We start from the raw sequence: 26053 nt of genomic DNA, 5'->3' as shown, positions 1-26053 counted from the left end.
GACTGTCAGCACGGGAATTAAGAGACAGGAGAGGGAAGTCTATGATCTCTAGATGCCTTACTGCCTGTACACATATTTAATGTAATCAACAACCTTCGATTTGGGCGGAGCACATTGAGGAGAGCTCTAAGTCCATCGTCGCGGCGCGTAAGCAGGCCCCGGTTTTCATGTTTCATCCATAGACGGAAAGGCACGCGATATATATAAGGTGCATGTCGCCATGGTGTGGGTGAATGACGTCTATCCAGCCTTAAGTACATACACATGTCGTGAATGTAAGTAATGCAACAGTCCGCAGACACGTTCTGCAGAATCAATGATTCGTAGTGTAGTCTATTGGTGTGTACAGCGTTCCTACTCAATACGAATAATGATGCAATGGTTGAATTCCATGGAACCACGTCGAGCGTACTTAATTGTAGGCCGAATAAACGGGGGGTGATAATCGAGTAATGGGGCGAAGGAGAGACGCACAAATGAAAGCGAGCGAAAACGCGATATGCAAACGAGCGATGGAATATTATGTGAGGCATATGAGGAATATGAGGAAGGGCACAGGGAAAAGGTAAAGTCAGGTGCAGTTGTACCGATACAGCGAAGGGGTTAGAAAAGCAATGTCATAGACGTGATGGGTCGACAGTTACAGGCAAAGAAAAACAATCTAGCATTCGCCTAGGAATGAGTTCTTGGGGAAGGGCTGATTGTAGTCGTTTTGCCACGTGGTAAGGTTGGGGTTGGTATATGCCTCGATGTACCTAACGAAGATGTGAATTGCTTCGTCGAATCAAGTAACCAAGAAACATACGTATTAATATAATCCGCTGTTGGGAATTCTTTCGGGTCACACCCAATGTTCCGCGCGTTTGATGGCTGGTATACACGGATATAGTCCACGCGCATGTTTACAGGGAAAGGCAAGTGGTCCAGGTCGACAAGACCAAAATTAGTGGACATGCCCAAGTTCATAATGATGTACTGGGAAGGAAGTGAGCTCGTGACTGTCGTGCAACACAAAATAACAGACCATTGGCTCCTGCGGTATAGGTCGAGCAGAAATGTTGACAGCGGGATCGGGCCCCATGCCCGCGACGTTCAGTGTCCAAGCAACTTCATTGTCGGATATCCACGTTATGTACTATGGAACAGTCACTTAACTTCTAATACTTTGAAACATCATGGGAAATACTAACCGCGTTATCGAATCCAGGAACATACTGGATCGAGATCAGTCAACGAACGATCAACAATTGTCTCATAGACTAACCTCGAAACCGTACACCGAAAAACATCCCGTCTCACCCTCGTAGCAACCTTGATTCGTTTCTGTCACGCCGGAGGTAGCCTGCTGCTCCACTCCACCGATGTAGGTGTTTAGAACTGTGACCGATGGGTTTGGTATTATTTCGTTATCGCTTGTATTTTTCCAGATGTAACCAGCATTGAAAGGCTGAGTAGAAACAAGGTAGGTGAGCACCATTTTAGGTAGTAAGATATCGCGCACATACACCCCATTGTGCTGATTGGGAAACCTGACCTGTAAGAGGCTCCCCCGTAATCTGGACGGCGTTAAATCCTTGATTCAACCAACACGTAGTCGAGACCTACCTGTGCCTCGAACATGTCGATCTCAGGAGCCGCACGCCCGACATATGTCCCATCTGAATGCATAGGACCTGGGTGCGACTCGCCTTTGCAAGTGCACCGTGAGAGCCGCTGACCGGGGAGGAAAGACAAGACCCCGCCATGAAATGGGTCTCCACCTTCAGTGGCTGCTACGGGCGAGCCATTCACGGTTTGATTTGCTACAGTGCCGACGTCACAAGCGTCATAGGTGTACGGCCACTGTGAACCATGATTAGACCGATGAGCGAGAACAGAGAGACGAAGGACAGACCATTCCTTCTAAGGTTGCGCCATAGCCGGCCCGACCAAGATTACCAAGAGTCCAGATAGCGGGCCATAATCCTGTGGCATACATTAACTATGCAGGGTTATATGCATGTCACGCTAACTTACCAACCACGTTGTTCACGCCAGGCAACGAGACGGACGCTTCTATGTATCCACCAGTGAAACAAAATTTATTCCTGCATACAAATGAGAGGCGGTTTACCAAATGCCGATCAGAAGAGGACTTGCCATGTGGACATCATGCCTAGTAAGAACAAGTGTAAGCAACTTAGGAACAGGACGATGGATGAGGATTTAAAAGAAGAGCTTAGAAACCTCATAGTTCACCAAGTACTCACCGCCCTGAAAGTTCAGGTCATGTGTCTCCTTTTGAGACAATGTCAACACAAGATAACCGTCTTGCGTGGTGATCGCCTCAGGGTCATACCACTCCAGGTTGTTCGTTTGCTTGGATGGACATTAGTATCTCACCGTAGATTATATCAAAATAAGCTACCCAGTAATGTAGATTGGCTGCTTCCCAGTATGGATCATCACCGGGCCAGAATGTTCTCCCTGGGGTATTGAACTCGTCAGAGAAGACGAGCGCCATATCCGGCCCACCATTCCAGGAGGGCTTTGTAAACGCGTTGTTGGGCGTGTCGGCGTCGATCAGACCCAACTTGCCGGAGATTTTTGGTATCTAGTGAGGGAAATACTGTGAATTATTGAAGCCAAAAACAATTATAAGACCTACTTGTCCGCTTCCATTTATTCCCCCAAGGTTGAACCCACCTTGATTTGTTAGCGCAGTCCCTGTGAAATACGTAATTATTGGGTATCCGGCGCTGTAGGTGGACAAGTTCAGTCGAACATGATACTTGAAGAATCAAGAACCCGAAGCGCTCACAAAAGGGTAACTAATCCAATGCAGACGACAAGCAGGCACCCAACGTTTGCTAGACCACGATGAGGGCCCCAAGTGTGATGATCCCCGACATTGGGATTGTGAAGGTCGTCGTCGGGTTCCTCGCAATCGTCATATAAACTGGACCCCCATTCACGAGGGTCTGGCGATAAATTGAACTGCAAAACACGAGTCAGGGCGCATATAGTCGACCCATTGGGGCTCAACGTACTTGGTCGGATATTGTAACCAACCTCGAACCCGCTCCAGCAGTGTACGGTGACTCTGTCTGCAAACCTATTCGCAAGCGAATATGGAAGGTAGTGGCACGCAGCTTACCGATATACTTGTGAAACTCTGTACTCTATCTGCCTGCGAAAGAGTATGTCTACGGGGCGACAAACTCAACCTCGACGGAGAAAGGGTAAGTTCTCCACCTGCTGAGTGTGCCATGAGTGTTGGGAGGAGAAAGAACGAGGACGGTGGAGTAACCACGCACTGAATCTATAGTTACCCGTAGAAGAATAGGATTAACGGCTTCATAACAAGCCGCGCCATTCATTTACCAGACAGAAGAGGAAAGTGAAGAGCTCTCTGTCGATGACAAGTTCTATTACGGTTCAAGTTGTTATGGGAATCTTGAAGCTACCAAAAGATCCTCTGCAGCAGACTCGGTTGAAAGTCACTGAAACGGTATTTTGAAACAAAAACACAAAGAAAGAACAGTAAAATCCATTTTCAATGGAAAAAAAAGGGTCCTTTTTGGAAAACGTTCATTTCCGCATTGGGATGTTAATCACCGGAAATAGGTAGTGGATTAGACTTTCTCAACAGCTCGCCGCCGTGACTCGAAAAACTAGAAACAATTGATTCGAGAGGATACACTATGACCAGCATCTCGAGATATAATAAAACTTCCCGCCTGCCGTACGACCAACCCCGACTGATGGCCCGACCTCTTCTCACTGTCAGTATCAATCAGACAATGACGTATGCCCGAAGACGAAGAGCCCGGACAGAACGTAAGATTTCCAGCGTCAATCGCCAGAGGGAGCTACGATGGAACATGATGAATCAACGTAACTAGTTCGACTTCACCGTCATCTATCTATAGCGCGTCCACTGCGTCACTGGCACGTTCGTCTCCGAAGACTGTCCGGACACGCTCCTGTATCCTCCGCTTCCGTGGGGCGATCTCGAGCCCTGCGAAGGGACTGCACGTGCCAAGTCGTTCCACAGGACCTTTTCCTCTGTCATCTTCGTGCCTGACTGCATCGGCACTCCATTGAAACCGTTGTGCTCTACTGCGTTCGGACGACCGGATTGGTTGCCACTCCCGAGTGCAGCAAGAGTATCCGTTCTCGGAGAGATCCCTACACCCATCGCCTGCATTGCACGCAAGAGTTCTAAAGACTGATTGACGCCAGTCCCGGAATTCATCGCACCGCGCTGGTGGAACGCTTTCTCGTCAGAAGCTCGCCACGGTCCGATGGGCTGCAGCACCTGGGCCGGCTTGGGTGACGGCACAGCAGGCCCGGTGACGTTGATCGGCAGTTCACGCTCTCTTGAAAGAAGTCGTTCTAAATGACGGATGCGTTCACTTCTTTCCAGCGAGTCGGTCATGCGCGGAGAAGGTGGCGTGTAAGGCTTATTCAGTGGAGAAGCGTGGTAGATAGGCGGAGTGTGCATGGCCGTCGCGTTGTCCTTGTTTTCATTAATGCGCTGATGAGGAGGCTTGTAGCTCTGGCGTATAGTGCGATCTTCTTCCGTCCGTGCTGCTGGGGGCTTGTAGTTCTGATGCACAGTGCGGCCTTCTTCCTTCCGTGCTGCTGGGGACTTGTAACTCTGGTATATGGCCTGACCTTCTGTCCGTGCTGCTGGGGGCGTGTAACTTTGGTATATAGTGGAGTCTTCCTCCGTTCGTGTTGCTGGGGGTTTGTAACCCTGGTATGTAGTTTCCGTCCGCGCTGCCGGGGACTTGTGCGCAGGGTTAGGAGAGGTCTTTATCGGAGGCGTCAATGGGACCGGCAGTTTGACTCGCGGAGAGTCTCCCTCGATGATCTTCTCCGCCTGATTCACTGGGTGCGCCGTCTCTGCTACAAGTGCCTTGACAGGAGTCGTCCTTTCAGCCTCGGATCTCCTGAAAGAACTGTGCTCGGGATAGCGAACCTTCATCGCAGAGGGGCTGCTTGTCTCCATCGCCTTGCGAAAGAGCTCAGTGAGCAACATTTCTGCGTTACTAGAACGTCGCCCGAGATAAGTAGCTATCGAATCTGTAGCCTTGATAGCACCAGCACGATCTTCGCTCCTCAATAGCATAGCACCGTGCTGTTCTTGGATAGGAGCTCGTTTCGGCGTCGCAAATCTCGTAGGAGGTGGAGTCGAAGGCTGCATTTCGGTTGCGAGACCCCAGTTCGCGTCGCTGTCTTCTCGTTGGTAGCTGCCCGTTCTCTCTGTCCGATTTTGTGATGTCACTGGAGCTGCATGACGATTGGTCTGGAGCGACGGGGCACGTTCCACAGCTGGACTTGAAGTAGGCAGCGTAGGATTAACAGACCAGTCCGGCTGCTGAGAATCATGCGTGTATTGGAACCTGGAGGTTCCTTTCGGATCGACCACGCGCGAAAATCCGGAAGCGGAACTAAGATCCTCCTGGTGGGATGGATGAACATCAGGTCCCGGGGTCCGGAAGGATCCTCGACTTTGTTGCTGCGATTCTTCTTGATTGTCGCGGGAACGTCTACGCCTGTGCCTGCGAGTACGATGACGCCTGCGCTTGCTTGGCGGGCTGTCCTCGATCGAATCCTGTTCTGGTGTCAGGGCAACTTCCTGACTTGCGGTGCGCTTCCGAAGTGGGGAGACGAGGATCTGGGAGGCTAGGTCTGGATATTGTGCGGCCAACTATAATTGTTATTCAAAATCCTGGATGAAGACATCAAGTAGTACGGCAACAACTTACGTTCGTGGCGTCCGCATATGTGACGGCAACAGGCACCTCCGTGCGTCTGATCTTGGTTGGAGTATTTGCATAGATCCTGTCAGTATTCTCAATGCTGTATTCGGTGGCGCATCTAAGGGCAGAAGACGTGATATTTGTAGATGCTACATCGGGTATCTGAAGTTCGATTGTTAGGTTCAAAATATCAGAAAAACAGTCAATTAGGTGAACGCTCACGACAATGCTGTTCTTGCAAGGAGACACAGTGCTTTCTATGGATGTGGTGGTGATACGTCGTTGGGTGATATTAGAGTGGATATTTGCAAATGGCTGTTGTACGGAACAATGAGATTGAGATTCTGATGCTTCAAATGATTCTGGAATGATTGTAGATGAAATGGAGTCTATAGAATTATTGGCGTCCTGAAGAAAATGTCAGTGCCACAGATATCGTCAGTAGCCAATGTCACCAACAAGTTCGGCGGGATCCTCTTTGGGTATGACAGACAGGTTTCGTTCGATTACCGGCATTTGATTAACATTCTGCAGGGATTAGACTTTGTACAACAGATGCGCCGTCGAAGTTCCTTACCCCTGACGCGTTAGAGCCTGTGGCAACGATAGCTTCATTTCCCGATGTACACGGAGGACCTAGTAGTGCGACGTCCTGAACACAAAAGCCTCGGTTGCATTTTGTCTGTGTGTGGCGTGAAAGCAGTTCCGTATCGACCGTGAGCAAACTCACCTTGACTGATGCGGAAACAAAGCCGAGTTTCTGTGACAATAATTAGATATCTAGATTTCGAAAGACTTCGTAAACGGATCCAAAATCTCGTACCTCTCTGCGGCTACCTGCGGTCTTGTAGAACTTAAGATAAGATAATCCAGGGCTGGTACAAAAGGCACTCACGGCATCTACCGCGTCGAACGCACTAGACTTAACGTCGTCCAGCACAGGTGCAACGACAGTAGCTTGGCCTTGCTGCATAATAGTCTTGAGATTAAAGGTCATCATTACTTATCTCGCTGTCAAGCTGTCAAAATAACCGACCTCGTTCCTAGTAGACGCAGCCGCGCCAGAACCCTGCTGCAGATTCTCAGGACCCGCCACACATGCCGAATCGAACGACTTACGGAAGGTGCTTTAATATGATCCGGCGTGCTGTCGCCACTGGAGGCTGCGCCCGGAGCTTGAGGAGCATCTCCGCCCACAGTCGCTGACTTTTCTGAAGAGCCGATGGGAGCAGTAGCCGGAGGCCGACTTGCTTCGACCCCCATTTGTTGCCCGAGTTATAAATGAAGAGAAGTACAAGGGTTCTAACTGGAAGAGGAAGCACGTCCTGCTCGCTGGCTTCGGAGGAGAGCGCGAACGTACTGTGTCCGCTGGATGAATACGACCTACAGGCTAGTTGTCAGGTTTATATAATGACTGGCGTGCACTTCTCTGGTGTTTGAAAGCGCAGGGATTGAGGTAAAGAGAAGAGAAGTTCAAGTTGACATGGGCTGACTGAGGATCTGCAAAGTGGACCAAACAGATCTGTATACCAAACGTTAATATGTTTTGGCTCCAGTATGCAAGTGGATAAAACGCGTTACTAGTACGCGCAATAAAACATAGAGGAGAAGGGGACATGCCTTACTTCTGAAGTCTGCGGTGGTACCGGGGCCAGCCTAATATCCGACGCCCTGAGCGTCAATGACTCCAGTCTAGAAGACTACTTACTACGTGGGTCAATATTAATCTTGCCAGACGAGCTCGAACCTATCCCGACGGTCTTCCACCGTGTTGAGCATCGTTTGCAACCTATGGCTGTGGTCTGGGCACAGCAGTGATACTGATGCGAACAAATCACGACCGTGATAATCATCTCACGCTGTAACACTGGAACGACGCAGCCTGCAAACTACTCAGTACTTATTGTCAGTGCCCATCAGACGGAGTCTCATACACCTTCCTTCTATCCTTGCTATCGGCTGTGCCGTTCAGCAGCCCTTTCTTCTTACACTAGTCGTTACCTTATTTTTGACTGGACCCACTGAAACATAGATTCGAATTTCCAGCCGACCTAGACAAATATGAACGCACCATCCAGCGACGACCCGGCGCCCATCTACGACAGCGTAGATATCGATATGGTTGTCAAAGTTCTGTCGCAGACTGCTTTCAGTTCGTCCCTTGTCGTCCTTATCCCCGTGATTAGACATTAATTTGCTGTCTGTCCACAGGTCCTTTCTTTACGTGTTTCATACCCATATTCTACGCATTTCAAGGTTACGAGTTCACGAATCCAGTTGTGATCGCTCCATCCATATACTGTGCAGCTGTTTCTGCTTTCTGTGCGTCCTTAATATACGAGCGCTTCTCATACTAACATACAGGCAGGGCTCTTGAAATGGATCTCACAGCTGTACCGCAATCAAGGTAGTCTCTTCTTCAAGCCCTGAGCCCTTAGATTGGAGCGAACAGATTCGTAGTCGTCACTGGAGGTACGACCCTTGTCGGTCACTTTAGGTACTTCCGTGACTTAAGACAAACATAGGCGCTTCGGGGGTAGGAGAACTATTAGCAAACACACTCGGCTGTCCGCAATGTCACGGTTGTCGTGCTTGATATCAAACCAATAGTGACCGAAAACTGTGCGTCACTCTTTCCTAGTCACTTTCCTATTCGATGCTAATTTCGCCACCAGATAATATCGCCTATTACCCATGCGACGTTTCGAAGTGGGAGGAAGTTGAGGCCGTTTCGAAGAAGATCATTGATGAGGTATATTGCATTGCATCTTTTTCGTGACATGCATTCAGTTTCCATTATAGATCGGTCAACCCACTATGCTCATCAACAACGCTGGCGTTGCTCAAGGAAAACTCATCATCAATCTCAAGCCAGAGGATATATACCAGTACGTAGCCTGCATCTGTTTTGTGCGTTGCAAGCTTGAGCATAGCCTTCAGGACATTTGGTGTGAATACCTTGGCCCATTTCTGGACCTTGAAGGCATTCTTACCGGGAATGATCAAAAATAAGACTGGTCATATTGTGAGTTTTTTCCTCCATTCTGATGAATCGTTATGAAATGCCACCACAGGTGACGATGTCATCTATCATGGGCTTCGTTGGCAGCGTCCAGATGAGTAAGTTTTTAAATCCCTAGTCCCATCCTTCACCTCACACGGTCCCGCAGCCGATTATAGCGCATCAAAGGCCGCTCTGGTGACCATGAATGAGTCTCTGCGTTACGAGCTTGACAAGGTGTACGTATGTATATATTGCAATGCCGCGCCGTCCTGATCTCGCTCTTAGCTATGATGCGCCTGGGATCCGTACTACCCTAGTCTGTCCAGGGCATATCCTAACGCCCCTGTTCTCTACCATCCAGCTTCCAACCAATCCGTTCTTCAAGTTCCTTGCACCATCCATCGCGCCAGTGACTGTAGTAAAAGCAATCATCACTGCACTTGACGCCCAACAGTCCCGAACTATTTACCTGCCGTTTTACACGAATATGGCTCCGGTGTTGAGGATGATACCTAGTTACCTTAGGGATATTTCCCAAAAGGTATGTTATGTTATTATGCATTAGTATCGTTTAATTGACGGTGAGCCAGTTTTCTGGAGCTGATTATTCGATGAGGAATTTCACTAAGGTAACAGCACGGAGGCCGGATGAGGGAGACCTTCCCATAGCTAATGGTAAATACTGAGGGTGATAGTAGCACTATGCCGAGGCTGTGAATATTGCTGCAGTAATATTTATACTGGACGGACAGGATACCTGAGCTAATATAGGATATGTTTTGATCATGTATCTGGCTGTGCAGTGGTAACATCGAGTCCCTATCAGGATCGTTATCTCTGGGTTCAAACTCCAAGGCTTCGCTGAACACCTAAGAAGACTACGTGTATGTGCAACAAGCTGCGCGCTTCACTCACTCGATATTAATCCCTGGATGTGGGATGTTGTGTTCCTACAGGAATATCAACAAGAACGCCCTGTTGTTGGATAAGAGCTGATTCGCCACCGCCATTGAACAGACTGCTACCGCCGATCAGCACCAAAGATGGAAATGAGGAGTGAAAAGTCCAAGTCTGCGTCGGAGTGTAACGGTTTGCTACCGTGCCAGCAACACATTACATCTGGACGTGTGCCTGTTCATATTCCTGTAGAATCATCCACTCCGCTGATGCTTAGACAGGGCCAGAGTACCATGACAATAGGTCAGCTGCACAATGGCGTGGTACTGTGCTAGTACAAGTTCGAAGTATACGTACCAACCAACCAAAAGTAGTAGACATCCACAGGACTGCTGATCCACAGTTCTTCACAAAGGGTGCAGTGTCCTCAACTTAAGTGGTGTGTGGAATTGTGGGCAACATCCACAGTTGCAACAAAGGTGCGCTGCACGTCAAAGAAACTCCGCTTGGCCACAGCAAAGCGCTCCGGGTCCCTATAAACAAGAGAGTTCAGCTTAGACCAGAGTTCATCTCAATCACTGTTCCAGACGCGCCAAGATAGCGCGATTACACCCATTGCTTCTACTACCAATACTCCACCGACATACAACGTCATACCTATCTTGCCTGGACCTAAAACGCGTCATCATGCAAATAGCGGACCCGCATACAATTATGAGGGATCTTATGGAGTTCGCAATTGCGATTATAAAGTCGATGCTGGCTGTTCCAGAGTCGATAATGTATACAATCCCACACGACGCGATCAAGGAGGGAAGATGGATTGAAGCGTGGGAATGTTTGCTAAAGACGTTTGCGAGCTTCGATAAACCCTATTTGGACTCGCCTCTTCTACATGACACCAAACCAGTCAACGATGACAGTGAATACACAAGCAAGGTGAAGTTTCATGAGTAGTTTAATATACTAGCCTGATCAAAAACTCATTGCATTAATAGGATGCCTCTGCCACACAAATCGGCATGCCAGAGCCGGACGACCAGGAATTCCCAGCGCGTCTGAATTTTAACGCTTCTGGAATCCAGATCCAGGATGTCAGCATGCTGCTGGACGCTGGCTGCGCATTTGCCTCGCCTTCGGACGCACACGAGCGCCTTGCCTTTGTCTTCTCGCCAGAGACCTCGACTGCCTTTCAGCCACTTTCTTGCACAAATGATATGGTATTTTACGCGTTTTTTGTCACACAGTTCTCGCTTAATGATAATATGTTTTCCAGAGCGGTGGCCTAGAAGCTAAACCCGACGAATCCGTTCCCGAACAGCCTCTCGTGGACTCCCACCTCGTCTGCGAAGAAGAGATAGAGAGCGTAGGTTCTCACCCTTTCGTGTGCTCCTGCCTCATCTGCGAAGAGGATAGAGAGAACGTGAGTGTTCTCCCTCTCTTTCTCTCTACTCATTCCAATGCCTTTCTATCAGGATACCCTCCTCGAATTGCGTCTGGATGGCCGCAACATCGTACTCGACTCATTGTATCCACATATCGCACCTCATATAGTTATAACTCCCCCTGTCTCTTACGCAGACGACTTCTACATACCCAACCACAACCGGGTCGATCCCCAGTGGCCATGTTTCCTCAACGTGCACCGTTTACCTCCTCACATATTCTACCATCATTATCCCCTTTCATCATCCCACGGTGAATCGGCCGACTGTGACTCTGGAGAATTCCAGTCACAGTCTCTAGCCTCATCGGACGACTATGAGGTCATTCCGCCGCAAACTCCCCCTCGTGTGTTCAGTCACAAAAGACTTCTTCTCGCTGTAAGCAAAGCTTATGTCACTCATTTCCATACAATCTCTTACTCTCCATCAGGTCGAAGCTTCTTCAACTGAACGTCTAGTATTCCGCGAGATAGTGGACGGAGTTCTCCGACACCGCCTTAAAGCTGTGGTAGGTAGCCTTTTAAAATCCCTCACTCGAGCCTACCAATTGAAACTTGCATTACCTCAGGCATTCGAAGCATCCCTGTCGGCGACCGCGGCTTGTGCGCGATTCAACAATTCGGGGGCTGTCTCCGCCTTGGAACAACCCGAATTCGTGTGGACTGATTGTGCTCAGGTACGCTTACGGCAGTTGTCCTTTCAGGCCTCATGTTGAAACTTCTCCAGCACATTCTACTCGCTTCTAGATATTCCTTGGGCATCTCTATTATCGAGTCCGACAATCCCTTCAGAGCGCCCCATATCATGATCACGGCGGCTGAGCCGCATGACCCGTGGATATCATGGAGCAATAGACTCGAAGACCAAGATTACGACTATCTCCCCAGTCTACCCCAAGCGAAGTTCGGCACCTCCGATCAATTACTCTTCTCCTGACGTCGTCTCTGTTCCTGGGCCGCACCATCAAGACAACCCTGACAGTGACAGGTTCTCTATTGAGTCTGACTACTCGCGGGAGACCGATTTGATAAACACTCCTCTGTCCCTTGACGATTCGAGGTATTTTCTCACACCTCACGAAACTTGGGAAATGGGGCCTGATCCCGATCACGCATATCCTACTTCAGAATTCAATACTCTAGACAAAATGTCTGTCGGTCTGTCAATCATTCGCTGTGAGACGCCCGAGCCGGGCTTCGACGACGAAGACGACCTGCCTCCGTTTGATGATTGGTACCTGTCCGTTATCGAGCGCTCTAAAGTCATTGGCACGTAATATGACATGCTTCTTTAGTCATTCTTCGAATTGTTGGTACCTGCCCCGCACAGTAACGTCATATATATCTGCTCCATACCTGCAGTTCTTTGTATTTTTACATTCTCATCTTCTCCACGACCCTTGCATAATCATTCATCATATCGAAATCATCAGTCGCCTTAAAGGCAACTACGTCCCCAAAGCTGCTCCCATAAGGCACCCTCGCCGCGGTAACAATACAAGATGCTACATACTATAGATAATCCCTGCCAAGTATGTGGGTGGTGGATGGATAATAGAACATTGGGTTAGTAAATGCCCGAGATGAAATAACAAACAAATGACGATGTGTGACATGCACATGCTGACATGTACAATGGGGGTTTAAAACCAAAAAGAACGCGAAACAAAAACTCGGCCGGTACATTTGTGGAACACCCATAATGATATAGGAAGGGGGTATCATAGCGCGTAACGAAAGGCGGAGCTTGCGGAAATATAGGATTTGTAAGTACTTCTAGATTCCTTGGGTATGACACAAGGGATTGGATTTGTGTGAATGCAGGCGGCACCGAGCGCTACCTCGTTTTGGTGATGGAGCTGTGGAGGCCATAGATGCGATTGGTAATGAAGATGGCGATCGGAGATGTAAGAAGTATTTCAGCAGCCCTTCAACAATGCTCGGGCACGATTGGCATGCGCTTTAGAAACCTACGCGGGGACAGCGTTATCACAAGACATGATTGATGAAATGATGTGCGCACCAGTAGATTAGCCGTCTTATAAGTCGAGCTATACATGTGGTTGATGCCATTTTGTTCAAGTACTCTAGAAAAGCGGTTCACTAAGCCATGTTTATCTGCGTGAGACAGAAGCACAGGGGTCAATGAAGCCATCCGGAAGACAGCGAAAGAATGACTTACCAAGCCCAAAACGGCGCAGATCTATCTGCAAGCACTTAAGGGTACCACCTGATGAAAGCGTGTCCTCGTCTTCCTCGGAGTCTGAATCTGTGCTCGAACTCTGGGCATCAAGAGCATCAAGTTCGCCAGCACAAATCATCATGTGCCGTTCATTCGGAGGAAATAGGGCGGCTAGAAGGGAGACATCAGTTGTTAATGAGGTGCCTTCTTGCGTTCGGGTGAAGCTGAAAAATGGAACTGCGCCACGTATTGCTTCATCAGCAGGCTTCTTGATCGTAACTGATGCATCCAAATGATGGAAGGTAGGTTTGCGATGTGGTGCTGATTTTGATTCAAGAGGGGAAAGCGGAGCAAGTGGGGCAACAATATGTTTCACGGAAGGTTTGAGAGGTGACGTTTGACGAGGGGCAGCCATTGATATATCCGGGAATGACCGGGAAGCGACGGAAGACAGTAATGAAGTGGACGACAGGTTACCAAGAGGTGAGTGAGAAAAGTACCCTTCTTCGTCGTCGCTCAAGGAAGAAAATTCGTCTGATGAGTCTGAAGGTTCTTCTTGACCTGACGACGATCGCGGAACTCCGTCGGATGCGTTGCGAGACTGTAGCTTGCGTGATCGTGAGGGGTGTTCCTTAACGGGGATCAACTCGGGGAATGCCACTAGCTTTACGATTTTAAGTCCCCATGTGTCAACATTGTCATCAGAGAGGCCAACACAAGCGAGCTTTGGAGACAATAAGCGCACTTCTCCCGAGGTCGGGGAGTGCGATTTGTGACGTGATGGAGGTTTACGATGAGTGGGGCTGCCTGCTGGTGAATCATCAGGGCACATGGTGAGATTCAAGTGCTGCAAGTTAATGGCAGCAGCGGATACAGTGTCAAGACTGTTTCTCGTCCGAGTCAGAATCGCACCCGACTCGGCCGTGATATCTTGAGCTATATCGGTGATAAAGGAGTCATCGGGGGATATTGGGGAAAGCATTGGGGAGACTACTCTGGAAGTAAGTAGTTCCGGGTCGGAAGAATAGAGGTCGAATCCCGTGGATCCCAGCAAAGACATGACCTCCTGGAGTCTTGACTCCTTTACCTGGTGAACACAGTTTAGAATCCTGGCTGTCAGGTAGCTGAACTCGTGACGTACAAATATAAAGTCGCTCAAATAAGTGGACTGGTACAGAATAGAAATACCAGCTGCAGCTAATGGTGCAGACAGTTCATGCACACGGGCTCCGGAGCTATCTGTAATTTGGGAAATGCATGACTTTCCGCATAGGAGTTGCACGGTTGAGTCACATACCGAGTTGATCAGAATGGGAATCAATTTGGAGGACATTCCACTTTTCGTAGGAGATCTCGAGGTGGTCTTGAGGTGATTCAGTCATGGTACGTTTTGAGCTTGTTCCTGAGCCAGAGCGAGATCGCTGTCTCTGCCTGTCACGTCTTGCGACCGGTTCAAAATCTGCTAGCATGTGTGATTCTGCGAAAAGACTAAGTTCGATCTCATTGCAGGTGACATTGAGGAAGGTGGGGTTAGGTTGCAAGATCTGCCTCAAGACAGGATGTGATAACTGGGGTAGACGAGAGCGAGGAATATGTACTAAGGAAAGGGATACTGGAAGAAGGGATATTGTGACATTGGAGGAGGCTTCTGCCATGGACGATATGATGGAGGAGAAGAAGAAGGAAGGGACACGAAAATATGAAAGGAGTCATGCGAAGACGTGCTGATTTTCAAGGAGAAAACTAAGGTTCAAGATCCAATGGACTTATCACTTATTACCCAATTCATTGTCCTTAGCCTTAGTTGCGGACCGAAGCGACCGCCCCAGTGATCGATCATTTGCATTTTGCATGTTATGTTGTTTCTTCTAACCTCCTCTTATCTTTACGTCTGAATCTGTATAAACGAGTCCGAGTCGTTCAAGTCTTGAGCAAGTATGATTTTGACAGCTCAGCATTTCAATACGATCCCATACATATTTGGTACGTCTTCTTGCACATTCGTCGGAGTTGTCCTTCGAGTTTGCACATGCGTCGGAGTCATCTGTTCGCGGAACATCAATACTGGTTGGTGGTGGGAGGTAAGCCATCATGCGTGGTTTCATTTTGATGGGCGCTCGGCGGTAGTGAGTACTTGACTTACTGTGACGCGTGGATCCAATCTGGATCTAATTGAACTTACTGAACGTGGTCCGTTTAGCTTTTGTCCATCAATAAAATGAACAGCCCACCGGCACTTCCCCCCCTCGTGAATCGTCACCCACAGTGGCGATTCGTGCCCAGACCTTACCACGCTTATTGTCTTTCGTCCATCTCCGGCCTCAAAGACATTGAGCTATACCGCTCTTTCGATCATTTTTGTGGCTACATGCGGCTGCCGCGATGGCAGAATTCCCTCATGCAGCCACTGCGGAAAAGATCTTCAAGTTTGACCCGGCCACTCACGACGGTCGCATGCAGAGTAAATGAAGCAATAGCACCATCATATCTATCAGATCCATCTTATCGTTGGTATAAAAGGGGCGTCCCAGGGCAATCCCAGGGCCTCCCTAAGTGTAATTGATCTTAGACGTCGGCTTACTCATAAAAACAGAATACATTTCCCCAGACTCAGGTGACGAAGATTGGGAATCGGCATTTCATTTCGGGACTAGTTCACTACCAAGCTTGTGAGGCGCGCACCGCAAATCCTTATAAGTCCTTGACATTCGATCTGGGCGTTGTTTCGGCGACTGAATCAGTAAAATGTCATGCAGTTCCAAGATGACAGCCAACATGTTCAAGTTAAAAGAGGAGCCGCGGATGAGAATACTAGTGCACTTCAAATGCGCTGACGTGATGTATACACATGGCATTCCATGACTGTGCTCGACGCAATGAAAATAGCCAGAAGAAAAGAGAGAGAATGACTGTCCTGACTGATAGCGGTGCATGTATACATGAAACGGTCGATCAACTAGCACGGATGTAAAACTACAGGGAGCATCACTGCAGATGGTATACTCCTCGAATGTTTGTTGAAACAACAGCAATAAAAATAATTTAAACCCATCCATGTCACCAAGTTGTGCGATGATCAACGAAATCAACATCTAAAATTCACCTGGATAGCACAGACTGCTGCAGGCGTCTACAGCGATGTTGCGGAGAAGCCTTTGGGCTTCCTTTCTTCGTGGGAGTGAGTGGATGGGGATACCGAGAACGTGTGGGAGCGTGAGTAGACAGTAGAGATCGTCGACGGAGAAGGTAACGAGGCGATGTCTGAGCGGAAGCTTTGGTCGTGGAAGCTTTCACCCCACGCTTGGGTTCCCGACGGGAATCTGGTATTTGTGGAATAAGATGCGATGACTCGAAAGGATCAACTGCCTGCAATGGTGGTGAAACGTGACTAGGGGTGCCGGAAGACCGTATAGGAGTAAGGAGTGATGTAGCAAGTTGTGAGGCCTGTGGGGAAAGCCCCAGCTGGGGATAAAATATTTCTTCTGATACGAAGGCCGAAGAGGCTGTGTCTAGCTTTGAAGCTGGTATCAAGCTGACGTCTTCCATATGCCAGGACACAGGTCCAGCAGGTGTCATCACTAACTCTGACTCTTGTGATGCTTCCTGAGAAGGCTCTTCTGAGGGCGAACCGAACAGGGGGGAAGTGAGTGGGCTCGTGGGTGATCTTCTCGGTGGGGTACGATGGAGCTTAAGGGTGCGACGAGGCGTACGAAATGGTAGCTGGCTGCCAAATAGGACAGGTCTGCCCAAGTTTGCGCATCCCATGGCGCGCTTTGAAACAGGAGGAGGGTCAAATTCAAGTGGCTCAGTGGCTTTCCGCACAAGAGACATGGGATTGCTGCCTGCTTCCATGCCAACATTGGTGGCTTCGCGTCCGAATGGCGGGCGTGATGGCGCTCCATTGTCTTCCTCCCAGTCATTTCTGGTACGTTTCAACGGTCTTGCACTAGGTTGAGTTTGCCGTGGAACACGCGGAACGGGCGCGATGGGTGGCAAAGTACTTTCATACGCAAAATCTCGCACTTTAATGCCAAGGGACTGGAGCGTTTCTACGGTGGGTTGTTGAAACGACGGTCTCATAACTGGGAGTTGCACATTGCTTGGGGCTGCGGTGAAATTTGGTGGCTTGAGGAATGACATAACAGGACACACTTAAGGACTGATTGCGCGCGTCATCAGACATATCTTTTCACTTACATTCGTCACTTGGGATGGGAGATCAAGCTCAGGATCATCATTGACGATCGCGAAATCGAATGTCTTCATCGTCAATAGGAAATCTTCCCCTTGTTCTTCGATTCCCACAGCTATCGATGGTTGCACGGCTGAATCATTGTTGCCCGGACTAGTCATCCGGAAGAGCTGTTGCTAAAAGAGATATGTAGGACTGAATGAACTGAATTTAATGGACAACAAAGGTCCTTTGAAAGGAACAACTATGGCACAGAGCACGTCGTGGTAGCAGTACAAGTTGGTGTTGCTCAGCGGCTGACAGCAGCATGGGAAGTCCACTGGATTTCAATCTCCGACGTTACGGTCGGCTCACGTACACGTGACCGGGCGCGTCTTAAGTCCGAATTTGGCAAGTGTCGGTCAAGCGTCGGCTGACTTGCGGCTGACATCGTTCGGCGCTGTCTTAAGCAGAAGGAAATACCCTTTGTGAGTGTCACTACCAGTGTTATTAATTTTCACACATTCGCTGCTTCTCACAAACCGTTGCGTAGTTGCTGCAACGTTTCAGGCTTGCCGCGGTAAAGCCAACACCAGACTGGCGCTGTCGGTAGACTCTCTGCCTTTTTTAACGTGCGTGCTCTGCACACTTCGTGAATTACGTTTATCGTTTCACAGCTGCAACCATTTATTACTGTATACCAGTTAACTGCTCTCAGGACTCTCGGGAATGCTTCGAAGAGCGTGGAAACCACTGGCTGCAACCACCGTTCTTATTGGCACGCCAAGTTACCTCTATTATACTTTCACCAAGCAGCAGACATTTGACCTTGCCGTCAAAGTACGCGGCGCGGACGGAAAACCGGTTATGACCAACCGCACATTTTCTCTTCTGTCAAAGAACGCTGTTAGAGACCGCCTTATAGAGAACGCGTCTTCTGACAGTTTTTCAAGACCTGATAACACACTATGGAAATACGCCACGGCGTCTGTTGCCGCCAATGATCCCCTGGAAGATGCACATGCACATGCTATAATTGCCCGTGACCCCTCTGACCCATCTGCCCCAGGTGACTGGTTGTTCTTCACCGTTATGGATGGTCACGGTGGACCTCATACATCTCGCCTTCTTTCCAAGACTCTCATCAACGCCGTTGTCCTGGAATTATCCTCCCTGATTCACTCCATAGACGTCCCGAAATCCGGACTTCTGGAAAACTTAAAGTTGATTTTTCGCACTTCTTTGCCAAAATCTCCCGAGGACCCTCAAAACCCAGAGAGAATATCTCTTGCCATTCAGAATGCGTTCACCTAAGCTAGACCAGGAACTCGGTCAACGCACCTCTCTCGGTTCTCGCTGCGAACTTGGATGCTGAGTCCATAAAGAAGAACATCCTTCCTGATCTTAGCAAGCATCCGCTGGCACTACAGACGATGCTTCCTGCTGTTTCAGGTACGGCGCAAACTCTACATGTCTTTTCACGTCATGACGTGCTTTTCTATATCCAGGTAGCTGCGCACTGATGGCCGTTTTCGACACCGCCCATCGGCATCTATACGTAGCTTGCTCAGGGGACAGTCGCGCAGTTGCCGGCATTTGGGAAGAAAACGAGGAAGGTCAGGGCTCGTGGCGCGTCGAAGTTCTTAGCGAAGACCAGACCGGTCGAAACCCAAATGAATTGAGGAGGTTTGCTAACTCAATTAATTTTAATTTCCGTTGCACCTTCTTACTGTATCGATACTCAGGATTCAGTCTGAACATCCTCCCGATGAGGCGGGTAGTGTCATACGAGCAGGTCGCGTACTTGGTGGTCTTGAACCCAGTCGCGCGTTCGGAGATGCCCGATACAAATGGCCCCGCGATGTACAAGACGTGTACGTTATTTTAAATTTGCTAATGGCAAGATCGACGGCGACGATTGCTGATTGTCGGTCTATTCAGACTAAACCGCGCCTTCCTTGTGGGGAATGGTCAACCATTGCGTCCGCCCCCTTCGACATTCAAGACTCCACCATACGTTACTGCCACCCCTGTCGTTACTCACCGCGACTTTGACTTTGGCAGTGTTGCCCGGCTATCAAAATCACCCGCATCACGTTTCGTGGTACTTGCAACCGACGGGCTATGGGATAAACTCAGCTCAGAGGATGTCGTAGCCCTTGTTGGCGGACATTTAAAGGGTCTCAAAGGCGTCGTCTCCAAAAGAGCCCTTCCAGACCTCGTACCAACAACCTCAGGAGCACCGACTGTGGAAGGCAAGGATAAAAAACGAAATAACAGCAGTGGCTCCTGGTCGTTTGAAGAAGAGAACATCAGCTCACATTTAATCCGGAATGCATTTGGTGGAGGTGATGCTGAGGATTTGAGGAAGCTGATGAGCATACCTGCTCCGCTTGCCAGGAGCTATCGAGATGACACCACCGTGACTGTTGTCTGGTGGGAAGACGGACAGGAAGGCAATGCAAAGTCTGTGACTTTCTCTTCTGATAATATAAAAGCAAAGCTGTAGTAGAGAGCTTTCTTGACCTTCAGTACAGGGTCGTGAACATATGATGTGAGCTTATACTCTAGGATTGATACCAAGAACAACTGGTCTACATGATCATCCTTTTCTTCTTCTTACCATACTGTTGCGGAGGTCTTTGCCAACTATCCGATCGATGTTGGTGCAGGGTGTTACTTCCTGCTAGCTTGCTGTAAGGATTAACAGCACCACCGCCAAACGATGACTTCCGGCGACTGTGTGGTTGCCTGGAAGATTGGGTATGCAAGGGTACGCGGGCGTAGTGCTTCCGAGGCGTCTGCTCGTCATCGTCATCGTAATCTGGCGATTTGCGCTTCTTATCGTTATTCTTTGATGACGAGGCATAGAAGTTGCTTGGCGGAATGCCCGATGAAGGGGTACTGTTTAGTTGTGTGGAGCTAATGGATGAGGTACTGGAAATGGGAGGCGGAGGTGATGTAGGAGGACCAGGGGGAGGCGGTGAAGCAGTGGTGAGTGACTCAGTGGTGCTTGAAGGCGGCTTAAGGTCAATGGGAGTTCCAACTGGCGATTCGCTGTCGTCGTCATCGTCATTGTATTGCGAGAGGCTCGTGAGGGCAGTGCTCGTGCTCGTGCTAGGAACCTTGTGAACGGCCTCAATTTTCTTCTTGATGCTCTCAGCCTGAGGATCCTTGTCATCGATTTTAGGCTTTTTATGTACCTCCGCATCATTCGCCATTGGGGAAGGGAGGAGAGGCCCGATGAATGGTCGGTCAGTTTTGACACCAAGGTCGTCACCGCCGTCGTCTTCAGAATCTACAGCTTTCCTCTTCTTCATTCCGGCAACAACATTCCGGGGAGTCATCGAGGGGCGAGTGATGGCAGCCTCGAGAGATTGGCCTTTCTCCCTGATGTAAAACAGCATATATGCATTCTTCAGAGAGCCAGGGGTGCCACGGTGAAGTGATACGCTGTCGTCGTTCATCTCGTACCATATACCATTGGCACCTTTGACCATGGCATAATAGTGGCCCGAATTTGGCCCCCCGCCTGCATGACAAATGACACCGTATAATGAATATGTTGGGCCAAATTGACCCTCACTCATGAACGGCTTCAGGGTGATGCGGTCGTCGTAGTGGACAAAATGTCCGATCTTCCGACCGAGCGGCGAGAAGCGCTTGAGGTGGATAGTCAACACTGCAGGCGCATCGTGAATGGTAAACCGCTTTTCGGCAACGACCGGCTTCTTGCACCTGCAAGAGTTTTGCGTATCAGATGTGACCATGCCTACTATTAAATATTGCTTACTTTTCGCACTTATATTTGTCTGACCCTTTAAGATAGTCGACAGCGACAAACTTCCGAAAAGCGTCTCTGACACTATTTGAGCCATATATGTCTAAGCTCACGTCCAACATGCTATCAAATGTGTCACTGTTGTGGTGGCACTCTTTGCATGTCACTCGTGACCGAAGCCGACCGCCGAATATCTTGTGAACCCAGGTGGTCTCCGCAAGTTTGGGATCGATTTTTCTTCCGAGATGCTTGTCAACGGCCACATAGGTGGAAATGGAATAACACACTCACTGTGGGTAACCAGCTAGGCATGATTTTTGTAAAGCGTCGATGGCATAGCGAAGGAATTCATGAGAATCCTCCTGCCTGCCCTTCCGCATGTGTTTTGCAATGACTAGAAAAGTATAATTGGACACATGTTACAGTAAGGGACGCAGGACGCACTGTGCAACTTCGAGACAATGCCGTACGGCGTGGAAGAATGCTTCTTCTGATGGGAGTCAAGCATCACTTGTCGAAGACTACATGACATGCAAAAGCCCCCTTTTACTCGACCTACATACCAGAGTAAGATTGACTGATAGTTATCAAGATTATCCTCACATGGGTCAGACTTTGAGTGCGCCGTTAAGACATTGAGGAGGGGAGGCGTGTGGAGAAGACATTGCAAAGCACTGTTCAAGAAGCATGTATTCCCCGTATTATGAAGGCCGTTACCGATATTGTGACCAGCAGGCCAAGGCCATGAAAAGTCGAGGACTCCGGTGAATAACGAGCCATGCTTCGTTGACGAGGGAGACGTCGTTTGTTTTGAGGGCGAAATTAGGGGAGCGGAGGGTGTTCGAGGACGTTCGCGAACCTGGTAGGTTCTCACAGGTGAGCTGCTTTGTGATAGAACCATTTCACGCACTCACATTATTTTGCGATGCCTTCGGTGTGGCATTGATAGGCTCATACTTACCCTCCGCGACTGCGAGAGCGCCAGAAGATGAGCCTTCTACGAATTCGATCGGCGGTGGAAGTAAGCTATTGAAAGCTTCGATGTCTCTGGCAGGGCGAAATTGGGAATGATCATCGGATGCAAGCTGAGGAGCAAAGGAGGACGTGGGGTACAGTGGTGATGCTAGCATGTTCCTTTTTGCAGAGCAAAAGCTACCAGCGCGACTTCGGACACGAAAAAAGCTTCGCAGGGGAAGCCAGCGGTGCCCCACGCCGCAAAATTTGAGCAAGGTTGACTATGAAGATGGACAGAATGGACAGACGCCTGAGGACCTTGAGAAATCCTTGGTGTCAGCAGTCAGTGGGCGTTATTTACGTTTGTTGTCAGATTGTGAGTACTCCAAGCTGTCACATCAATATCGGGCGCACTTCTTTCTCTACTATCATCAGAGGCCTCGAAAGGATATATATTAAGGGCCATTGGTATCAGGGTAATAAGACATGAGTGTTTCATAGAACATATGATCGAGAATATTGAGAGGTATGTAGTAATACAGTGGTAATCAGTGACTGCGGTATAAATTATGAATAAAAAGTCGAGTTCCGTTAGATGCGTAAAGTGTATTAGTGCGATAAATCAAGCGGTGCTGAACAAAAGGTATGGGTTCGGTGCATTGTGGTCAAAGAGTGCGTTGTGGTCCAAGAATGCATAATCCAAAGGAGCATCCAGTGCAGAGCTAGAAGACGTGGCCGGTGAAGAGGACAGCGATCGCATGCGAGATCCAAGACAGTCTGTGAAGCCGTCCAGAAGAGGTGGCAAATGCGGCGTCACTGATGCGTACGGAGAGGGTAACCGAGAGAACGTGTCATTGGATTGTAAGTATCCGTCGTATCCGGCGTCGAAAATGGAATCGTCGATATGTGTAGGAGGGCACGCAGACGGCACTGGCGCGGGTACGGACGAAGGAATAGGTTGTCCAGTGCCAGTTTCGGACGGCCAAGTATACTCATACATGCCGTCAGCCACGCCGGAGGCCCCACCATACTGAGGAACGAACGTCTGGTAATTGCTCGTCGGCATCGGAGCAGGGGGATTCCAATGTGCTAAATCGTCGTCAGTAATGTCTGGAAGTGGCATGTGTTCTGTACTTACCAACAGCAGTTTTCGAGCCCGTCCCTGAAGGAGGCTGGTAAGGAGCATCGGATACGAAGGGAGGCAAAAAATGGAAGTCGGACTCTTGGGAATTGTTCTTATCTGCCGACGAGGCGATGGCATTCAAGTCTAGTGTGCGGGCATCGATTCCATGCTTCTTCATGTGTGCGACAAAAGCGGATCGCCGTTTAATTCTAATAGCGTATGAGCTCGACTTAACAGAACTAATGGCAATATTCAAAACTGACCTCGTGCCACATTCTGGTACAGTGCACTTGTACGCGCCCTCGCGTCTGTGAGTTTCCTTTCGATGGCGAGTGCAAGACGAGGGATCACTGAACGCCTTCGTACAAGTACCAATGCCACACACGTAAGGTTTGGCCTTGGTGCTATGGAACAGTCAATATGATTCGGAATGCAGAAGCGAACGCACGTACTGTGTGTTGCGATGCGTCTTGAGGCCCGAATACTGGGCAAACCCCTTTCCACATGATTCGCAGATGTGTGGCCTAGAAGCCAAGACTGTCAACTTGCGCGATGCTTCAATATGACCACAGAACTCACTTGATTCCGGTATGCAGCTGCTGGTGGCGAGTAAGATCACCCTTACGAGTGAAGTTCTTGGGGCATGAAGAGCACATCCACGGGTGTAAGAGCTAATCATAATCAGTCAACCGAATCTCGTTCTGGCAATGCATCACTCACCGTCGGCATTGTAGCAGAATATAAAAATGATAGTAAGGAAGGTGGGCGACGTTGGCCGGCGACGTCGATTAAAAGAAATATATAAAAGCGATAAAAATGTGCAGGGTTTGGTCCACAGATTGAACCACATTTAAAGGTAAGAGGCCACCTGTCCGGGGTCAACATCCGAGCTACAATTCCAGTTTCGCGGACTTTCACCTTGGGCAGAAATCCATTGTTGCAGGGTCGAAGCGATATCAGCGCCTAATGAGGAAAGATGACCGACATGTTCCTTACTGATCTATGACGAGGAAGACATATGAAACCTTCGATGTCGCTGCCGTGCTGAGAAGGACAAAAAGCCGGCCTACCGTGCAGAAATTGACAATAAGAGCAACATATGACCGAGGTTGCTGGTCCTGACCGAAGCCCAGCGGACAAGGTGCCATGTCTCACCTTGGTCAGCCCACACGACAAAGATCGCGAAGTGATGTAGCTCATGCTGTGCAGGTGGTGTCACAAGACTTGCCAAAGAGCACAAAGGTATGACGAAGTTCAGGTGGAAATATAAGTTCATGGAAGACGAGAAGAGACGAAGTGTTATATTCCGAGACCGGGACCATCAATAACTTTGGTCACCCTCTCTTTCATCCACGGTGCTATTGTTAGTAGATCCTGCCAGGTGAACGAGGCAAAGTGATTCCAACTGGCCCCAAACTCAGACTCAGTCTTCCACATACCCTCTCACCCTTGGTCTAATCACCTGCACCGTGACCCTGGTATATTGCCAGTAAGTATCTCGAACGACAGCAAGGCACTTCCACAAACATTAAACCGCCCACCCACTGTAGCCCTTGCTCCTCAAGAGATCCCCATCGTCTATCTCCCCCGCCGGGAGTGTAAAACGGATAATTGCGATGAGATTCCGCCGGCAAGGGATGCGTAAGCTTGTTGTACGAGACAACTATCGGACTGCGAAACCGCTAAGAAATAAATTTATCACAAATGGAGCAAGAATATTGGTTATTATTACCAGAAGGGCCATCACGCTCATGTCCATAAGGGGAGTCATGCAACACCCGGCTATTTACTCCAAGGGCATCAGTGGCCTCGATACCGGGAGGATGGAGAAAAGCGCGCGCATTGTGATTGTCAGTCAACGACGACCGACGCATGTGAAGAACTCCAATCGCGATGACCCGCACGTCAGAAAATGTGACGACCACCTTCTAGCACGTTAGCGATAACACGGCTACACGGAGCAAATACCAACTCTTATTGTGGGTGTCAGATGTGAGAGGTTACTTTGAAATCTGTTGCTCTGTAAGCGACAAGCGTGTAGCGGAGGATGGACGTTGATCAACAACGTGCTATGAGCTTACTGCATCTCGGCAAAAATGGCCATGGGGCTAAACCCCCGCGAGGATGATTCTAGTTCGTTGACTGAACCATTGCGGTTAAGCACGACATATCTAGGTCACGTCTTGCTTAGAAACATCTATCCGCATGCATACACACAATTTACTTGGTCCAAGCTTCATCCGTAGTGCAGGATGTGTAAGCTCTGTGCCAGACACGATACAACATTCTACGACCTGTGTCATTCATATTTCAGCGACAACGCGAGATATACATACTTGAGATAGGACACTCTCCAAGTATTCTCCTTCTTCCATTTGAGCCATCCAGGAAGAAATCGTTTGCGGAAGCATTCTTCCCACTCGGAAGCCTTCAAGTTCGGAAGGGATGATTCAAACAGCAAGAAACCCGGCGGCGCGAGCGCAAGGATGTCGATCCAATTGCTTCTGGGTACGATTGAACGAATACTAAGGTGGTATAAACTCTGTTCGTAGTTACCACTAGCCAGGGTTTGGAGAATTGGGCGCCTCCACGGGTTTAACGACGAGTCTGAAGCAACATGTCTTAGTCTCCGAGACAAACACGACACTTTGACTAGCGACGCAAGGTCTAATTCGCCAAGGATCGTAGCAATGAGCTCAACTGGGAGGGACTCAAGTGTCGTTGGCATAAGTAATGACGTGGTGAGG

At 49.1% G+C, this 26053-nt stretch overlaps 10 protein-coding genes across 10 annotated transcripts; 3 read left to right on the top strand and 7 right to left on the bottom strand.

Annotated features, from left to right (window-relative positions):
• Window positions 1-208: 208 nt before the first annotated feature.
• EDB91DRAFT_1103208 (glycoside hydrolase family 16 protein) lies at window positions 209-3551 on the bottom strand. Its single transcript, XM_041317322.1, has 16 exons — window positions 3137-3551; window positions 3030-3086; window positions 2801-2976; window positions 2648-2738; window positions 2408-2593; window positions 2250-2358; window positions 2140-2155; window positions 2017-2087; window positions 1895-1965; window positions 1606-1842; window positions 1506-1556; window positions 1265-1447; window positions 1191-1214; window positions 1025-1135; window positions 806-975; window positions 209-755 (listed from the first exon to the last, which is right to left on the bottom strand). Exons 1-16 carry the CDS (start codon window positions 3248-3250, stop codon window positions 662-664), a joined length of 1761 nt encoding a protein of 586 aa, XP_041182636.1. The 5' UTR covers window positions 3251-3551; the 3' UTR covers window positions 209-661.
• A 350-nt stretch (window positions 3552-3901) lies between these two features.
• Window positions 3902-7013, bottom strand: EDB91DRAFT_1243309 (uncharacterized protein; the record flags this gene model as incomplete). The annotated part of the gene is made up of 10 exons (XM_041322280.1): window positions 3902-5698; window positions 5757-5912; window positions 5973-6158; window positions 6210-6278; window positions 6328-6432; window positions 6481-6510; window positions 6574-6594; window positions 6646-6729; window positions 6787-6819; window positions 6870-7013. 10 exons carry the CDS (start codon window positions 7011-7013, stop codon window positions 3902-3904), a joined length of 2625 nt encoding a protein of 874 aa, XP_041182635.1.
• Window positions 7014-7811: 798 nt separating this feature from the next.
• On the top strand, window positions 7812-9440 carry EDB91DRAFT_1077914 (retinal short-chain dehydrogenase reductase; the record flags this gene model as incomplete). Its single annotated transcript, XM_041314970.1, has 12 exons — window positions 7812-7902; window positions 7962-8072; window positions 8115-8157; window positions 8203-8222; window positions 8361-8372; window positions 8426-8502; window positions 8553-8638; window positions 8691-8775; window positions 8825-8870; window positions 8921-8990; window positions 9040-9295; window positions 9345-9440. 12 exons carry the CDS (start codon window positions 7812-7814, stop codon window positions 9438-9440), a joined length of 993 nt encoding a protein of 330 aa, XP_041182634.1.
• Window positions 9441-10338: 898 nt separating this feature from the next.
• On the top strand, window positions 10339-12372 carry EDB91DRAFT_1243307 (uncharacterized protein; the record flags this gene model as incomplete). Its single annotated transcript, XM_041322279.1, has 8 exons — window positions 10339-10590; window positions 10650-10871; window positions 10928-11074; window positions 11127-11474; window positions 11527-11604; window positions 11665-11772; window positions 11823-11998; window positions 12084-12372. The coding sequence occupies 8 exons, from the start codon at window positions 10339-10341 to the stop codon at window positions 12370-12372; spliced, it is 1620 nt and encodes a 539-aa protein (XP_041182633.1).
• Window positions 12373-13014: 642 nt separating this feature from the next.
• EDB91DRAFT_1044561 (uncharacterized protein) lies at window positions 13015-14932 on the bottom strand (the record flags this gene model as incomplete). The annotated part of the gene is made up of 5 exons (XM_041313136.1): window positions 13015-13065; window positions 13119-13213; window positions 13278-14364; window positions 14419-14516; window positions 14575-14932. The coding sequence occupies 5 exons, from the start codon at window positions 14930-14932 to the stop codon at window positions 13015-13017; spliced, it is 1689 nt and encodes a 562-aa protein (XP_041182632.1).
• Window positions 14933-16376: 1444 nt separating this feature from the next.
• EDB91DRAFT_1243305 (uncharacterized protein) lies at window positions 16377-17630 on the bottom strand (the record flags this gene model as incomplete). The annotated part of the gene is made up of 2 exons (XM_041322278.1): window positions 16377-17402; window positions 17475-17630. The coding sequence occupies 2 exons, from the start codon at window positions 17628-17630 to the stop codon at window positions 16377-16379; spliced, it is 1182 nt and encodes a 393-aa protein (XP_041182631.1).
• Window positions 17631-18177: 547 nt separating this feature from the next.
• EDB91DRAFT_1234557 (phosphatase 2C-like domain-containing protein) lies at window positions 18178-19957 on the top strand (the record flags this gene model as incomplete). The annotated part of the gene is made up of 5 exons (XM_041321218.1): window positions 18178-18752; window positions 18773-18900; window positions 18957-19134; window positions 19194-19322; window positions 19390-19957. 5 exons carry the CDS (start codon window positions 18178-18180, stop codon window positions 19955-19957), a joined length of 1578 nt encoding a protein of 525 aa, XP_041182630.1.
• On the bottom strand, window positions 19734-22551 carry EDB91DRAFT_523545 (cysteine proteinase). Its single transcript, XM_041327574.1, has 5 exons — window positions 22144-22551; window positions 21674-22088; window positions 21521-21623; window positions 21242-21466; window positions 19734-21186 (listed from the first exon to the last, which is right to left on the bottom strand). The coding sequence occupies exons 1-5, from the start codon at window positions 22357-22359 to the stop codon at window positions 20043-20045; spliced, it is 2103 nt and encodes a 700-aa protein (XP_041182629.1). The 5' UTR covers window positions 22360-22551; the 3' UTR covers window positions 19734-20042.
• Window positions 22552-22805: 254 nt separating this feature from the next.
• Window positions 22806-24035, bottom strand: EDB91DRAFT_1243301 (uncharacterized protein; the record flags this gene model as incomplete). The annotated part of the gene is made up of 6 exons (XM_041322277.1): window positions 22806-23272; window positions 23322-23515; window positions 23570-23710; window positions 23759-23830; window positions 23886-23977; window positions 24027-24035. 6 exons carry the CDS (start codon window positions 24033-24035, stop codon window positions 22806-22808), a joined length of 975 nt encoding a protein of 324 aa, XP_041182628.1.
• Window positions 24036-24605: 570 nt separating this feature from the next.
• Window positions 24606-26034, bottom strand: EDB91DRAFT_1044592 (uncharacterized protein; the record flags this gene model as incomplete). The annotated part of the gene is made up of 7 exons (XM_041313137.1): window positions 24606-24748; window positions 24811-24969; window positions 25009-25231; window positions 25279-25318; window positions 25388-25477; window positions 25531-25593; window positions 25643-26034. 7 exons carry the CDS (start codon window positions 26032-26034, stop codon window positions 24606-24608), a joined length of 1110 nt encoding a protein of 369 aa, XP_041182627.1.
• Between the last annotated feature and the right edge of the window lie 19 nt (window positions 26035-26053).

Source organism: Suillus paluster, assembly GCF_016628075.1.
Source record: "Suillus paluster strain FC165 chromosome Unknown EDB91scaffold_4, whole genome shotgun sequence".
NCBI lineage: Eukaryota > Fungi > Basidiomycota > Agaricomycetes > Boletales > Suillaceae > Suillus > Suillus paluster.
This window is presented reverse-complemented; position numbering and strand designations above follow the sequence as displayed.